The 4,247-nt window shown below is 34.6% G+C and overlaps 1 protein-coding gene across 3 annotated transcripts in view; it reads right to left on the reverse strand.

Annotated features, from left to right (window-relative positions):
* mertka (c-mer proto-oncogene tyrosine kinase a) overlaps window positions 1-4,247 on the reverse strand; it is a 53,367-nt gene that overhangs the window by 2,228 nt on the left and 46,892 nt on the right. For all 3 annotated transcript variants that reach the window (XM_016474637.1, XM_016474638.1, XM_016474636.1), the window contains 5 exons: window positions 2,932-3,024; window positions 2,664-2,782; window positions 2,134-2,243; window positions 1,599-1,758; window positions 753-889 (listed from right to left, as the gene is read on the reverse strand). In XM_016474637.1, coding sequence (XP_016330123.1) covers window positions 753-889; window positions 1,599-1,758; window positions 2,134-2,243; window positions 2,664-2,782; window positions 2,932-3,024 — 619 coding nt within the window. The remainder of the gene's footprint in view (window positions 1-752; window positions 890-1,598; window positions 1,759-2,133; window positions 2,244-2,663; window positions 2,783-2,931; window positions 3,025-4,247) is intronic.

The following is a 4,247-nucleotide window of genomic DNA, read 5'->3' on the forward strand; positions in this document are numbered from 1 at the left end:
AAGAGACTTCTTTATAAAACATTAAAAATCTTACTGTTCAAAAACTGTTGACTGGTAGGTTATATAGATTACAGAAATGTTATTGTAATGTTTTATATATATATATATATATATATATATAGATATATAGATATATAGATATATATAGATATATAGATATATATATATATAACATTTCTGTCCCCCTCACTTCTGAAATGATGGCTACGCCCCTGTGACAAGCATCAGAATGTCATCACTTTTTGATCATATAAAATATCAGCATCTGCACCAAATTGCGTATTTTTGCTCAGTTTAGGCCTCTGAATAAAACTGAGCTGACCATATTTTCACTGTATCATACTGTATGAGCCATAAAGGCCTAATGTATCAAATATGATGCTCAACATAAAACAAGCAATCTTTTTTGAATTTTGTCTAAACTATATTTATTTACACTATACTAAATTTATATTTTAAATTGATATATTTATATATAGCTACCTAAATATCATTAAACAAGATGCATTTATCTAAGAAGCAAAATTGCATAAAATATTTTCATAAAATGTATCTTTCTGGTGGAGCAAGTAATTATATATTTGATAATAGTCAAATTTTTCCTGTCTTTAGAGTAATGTACTTCATAATTTTTAACAAAGTAAATCGCTTTGGATTTTTCTTTGATTTGAACATTTTTGTACTGGATATAAGCTATTCACATGCTGGACATTCATGGCCATTTTCAACACACAGTTTTAAAACAAACTCACAACTCATCCAGACAGTCGCTCGGTTGTTTCAGCCGGTTTCCCTCGAGGAGATAATCGTAAATCTCATGGTTTTGTACGCCAGGGTACGGGGTCATTCCTCGAGTGGCTATTTCCCACATGGTCACTCCAAAGGCCCACTAAAAAGGGCATCAAGAGATAACAAACATCAACAACTGCTGTAGACCTTCTGCAAAACAAACCACCAAAAACTCTGACCAGGCTGTGTCATGTGAACAGGAATTTTATTTTAAGTTGCATTACAGTTCAAAAGTATAAAGTCAGTATGACTTTAGTATTTTTATTCAGAACAGATTCATTAAAATGATCAAAAGTGTCAGTAAGAACTTGTATAATGTTACAAAAGATTTCCATTTTAAATAAATGCTGTTCTTTTGAACTTTTCAAAGAATCCTGAAAAAAGTATCACAAAACAGCACATCCATTTTCAACACTGATAATAATCGGAAATGCTTCTCAAGCAGCAAATCAGCATATTAGAATGATTTCTGAAGGATCACGTGACACTGAAGACTGGAGTAATGATGCTGAAAATTCAGCTTTGATCACAGGAATAAATTACATTTGACAGTATATTAAAATAGAAAACAGTTATTTTAAGTTGAAATAATAATATCTGAGAATATTACTGTTTTTACTGTATTTCGGATTAATAAACGCAGCCTTGGTTGAACATAAAGAGACTGAAAACTTTTGAATAATAGTATTTGTGTAAAATAGAATGAACTACAAAGTTAACTGATCAGTTGTAGAGACTGAAAAACAGCACACATCTTAAACATTTGGATAAAACTGAACAACGAAGATGGCAGTGATGACAGTTCCTACCACATCACTTTTCACCGTGAAGACTCTGTCAGCGAGGCTTTCCAAAGCGATCCATTTGACAGGCATCTTGGCTATCCGGCCCTGTCTGTAATAGTCACCACTGTAGATTTTCTTTGACAGGCCAAAATCAGCGACACACACGCTCATATCATCACGCAACCTGCATGAAATAAAATGTAAATTGCTTAAAACAAACACAGAGACTTCAAAGGTTCAAATAAACAGTTACAAGATACAAGCATGTAATGTTTTTTTTTTTAAAAGAAGTCCCTTCTGCTCACCAAGGCTGCATTTATTTGATTAAAAATACAATAAAATTGATAATAATGTGAAATATTATTGCAAATTAAAATAACTGTTTTCTATGTGGATATATTTTAAAATGTAATTTATTCCTGTGAATTTTCAGCATCATTACCCCAGTCTTCAGTGTCACATGATCCTTCAGAAATCATTCTGATTTTAATATCATCTTTATTTCTTGGTGCTTCCATGACTAAAAGTGTATAGGAGACTGTAAGTTCAGGACACGTACATGCAGTTGCGTGCTGCCAGGTCCCGGTGGAGGAAGTTTCTGCCGCTGAGATACTCCATTCCCAGAGCGATGTCAATCATGAACTTCAGGAGCATTTGTGTAGGTAGATACTGGAAATACAACACAACATCCTATTAGACCGTCATAGTAGGGCTGCACGATAAATCGAAATGGAATCAAGATCGCGATTCGACAGAAGCTGCGATTGTCATGATTATCTTTCAGTGAAGCACGGTTCTGTGATCAGCAGTAAATCTCCATCCAAAGGCCAGAGGGCGCTCTCGTGCTGAAACTCCAAATACGCCTCGCAGAAGAAATAACAGAAGCTGCAGCTGAACGTGACTAATAAACACACGACTAATAAACACACGACTACGGCAATATACGGTTTATCTGAGTTCTTATTATTATAATTTTCATTAAAATAAAGTATATTTATAATGCAATGCCTTTATCACTGCTTAGAATACTATGAAAGTCATAGTACTATTTTGTAGACAAACAGCATTGTTGTTTCTTTGCCATCTTACCACGGGGTCTTCACTGAGACGGGAGAGAAGGAGGAAGCTGTGCAGGTCTCCATACTTCATGAAGGGAAGCACAACCATCGGTTTGGGAAAGTGGCCTGAAACAACCTCTAAACAGACACCTACGTGAACAAAACAACATTATAACAAAAGATGAACAATAATGGAAATGCTTTGACATCATTTATTATGGATTTGAACACTATTTCATATTTATATCAGATGTTTTTATTCTGTTTGATCATAATGAGCATTCAGGCATGTTTCTTACCCAACAGCCTGATGACGTTAGGATGGTCAAAATCCTTCATGCAAGCAGCTTCATTCAGAAACTCTTCAATCTCTCTCTGGGAGAAGTTATCCACTGAAAGAAGCAGAAGTCAATGATTTATTTCATATCTTTTATGATATTCTCTTTTGGCCTATCTAGTTATACAGATATAAGTTTAGTGCCTTTGCAGACCCTTGTAAAGATCAGGTAGCTCTCAGATTAGTTCATGCTACTTGAGGCAAGTGTTGTGGCTAATATATTAAAATGAAATCAGCTCTAAAAACACACAACAAAGAATACAACAAGTGTTTTTATCAATATCCAGAGTAAAAACGTTCCACCATTGAGTCATGAAAGATGCACAGTAATATTTATGAATTACAATTTACTACACTTTTGTATTAGATGTTGATTTGATTTTAAGGAACACTCACAATTGGTTATTGACCTTATGTAGCCCCGCCCCTTTTTAGCGCTGTGTTTGTTGTCTTCTGTCTTCCGGTTGTATTTCCACAGTGAACTCACGGATTTATAAATGAACCGCTCGTTTTAAAATCTTACTGGTCTACTGACAGTTGCTTTAAACATTACAATGCTCACAATAACGTCCGTTAACTCTACAATACATAAATCCACGTTACCAGCTAAATTACTCTTAGACAGCGATGCCATAGAAATATACAGAGCTACCGCACAAACGGAAGTTAAAAGACAATATTCTAAAGAAGGCGACGCGCTTGTCTTGTATTCTAAAAATGCCGCGCTTGTTTCGCTGGAGAATAGGGTCAAATAGTGAGAAATAATTTTCATGAATTTATTTAAATGAATTTCTTTACATAAATTAATAAGATTCTCTCATAAGTAAAAATGAAAATCAACCTAAAAAAAAATCTCTGGGTGCAAATATGGAAATTTTAATGAATTACAGCATGCAAAAATAAAATGTATAAAACGGATAGTTCCGGTCCTTGATTCTGATTGGTTGAGCCGCGTTCGAAGCTGTTGTATATTACTCTACAAACATACACCTTGGTTTACGTTTGTGTGTTGCTTGGCAACCACTTTGTTGGAACTGTTTCTGAGGAACTACATTGTTTAGTGGAAGAATACGGTTTTTATTAATATAATTACACTTTATTTGCTCTGTTTTATTTTGTGATACCTAACTACGTATATGGAATAACCGTTTTATAAACGCAATAAGCCCCGTGAAGCCGTGGTTTACAGTGAATTTACAGTGAACTCCGCTTCGCGTCGTGCCTAACAACCCACACTTAGCTGTTATAAATTCACTGTAAACCACGGCTTCACGGGGC

This window comes from Sinocyclocheilus anshuiensis, unplaced genomic scaffold, assembly GCF_001515605.1.
Source record: "Sinocyclocheilus anshuiensis isolate Anshui unplaced genomic scaffold, SAMN03320099.WGS_v1.1 scaffold300, whole genome shotgun sequence".
Classification (NCBI taxonomy): domain Eukaryota; kingdom Metazoa; phylum Chordata; class Actinopteri; order Cypriniformes; family Cyprinidae; genus Sinocyclocheilus; species Sinocyclocheilus anshuiensis.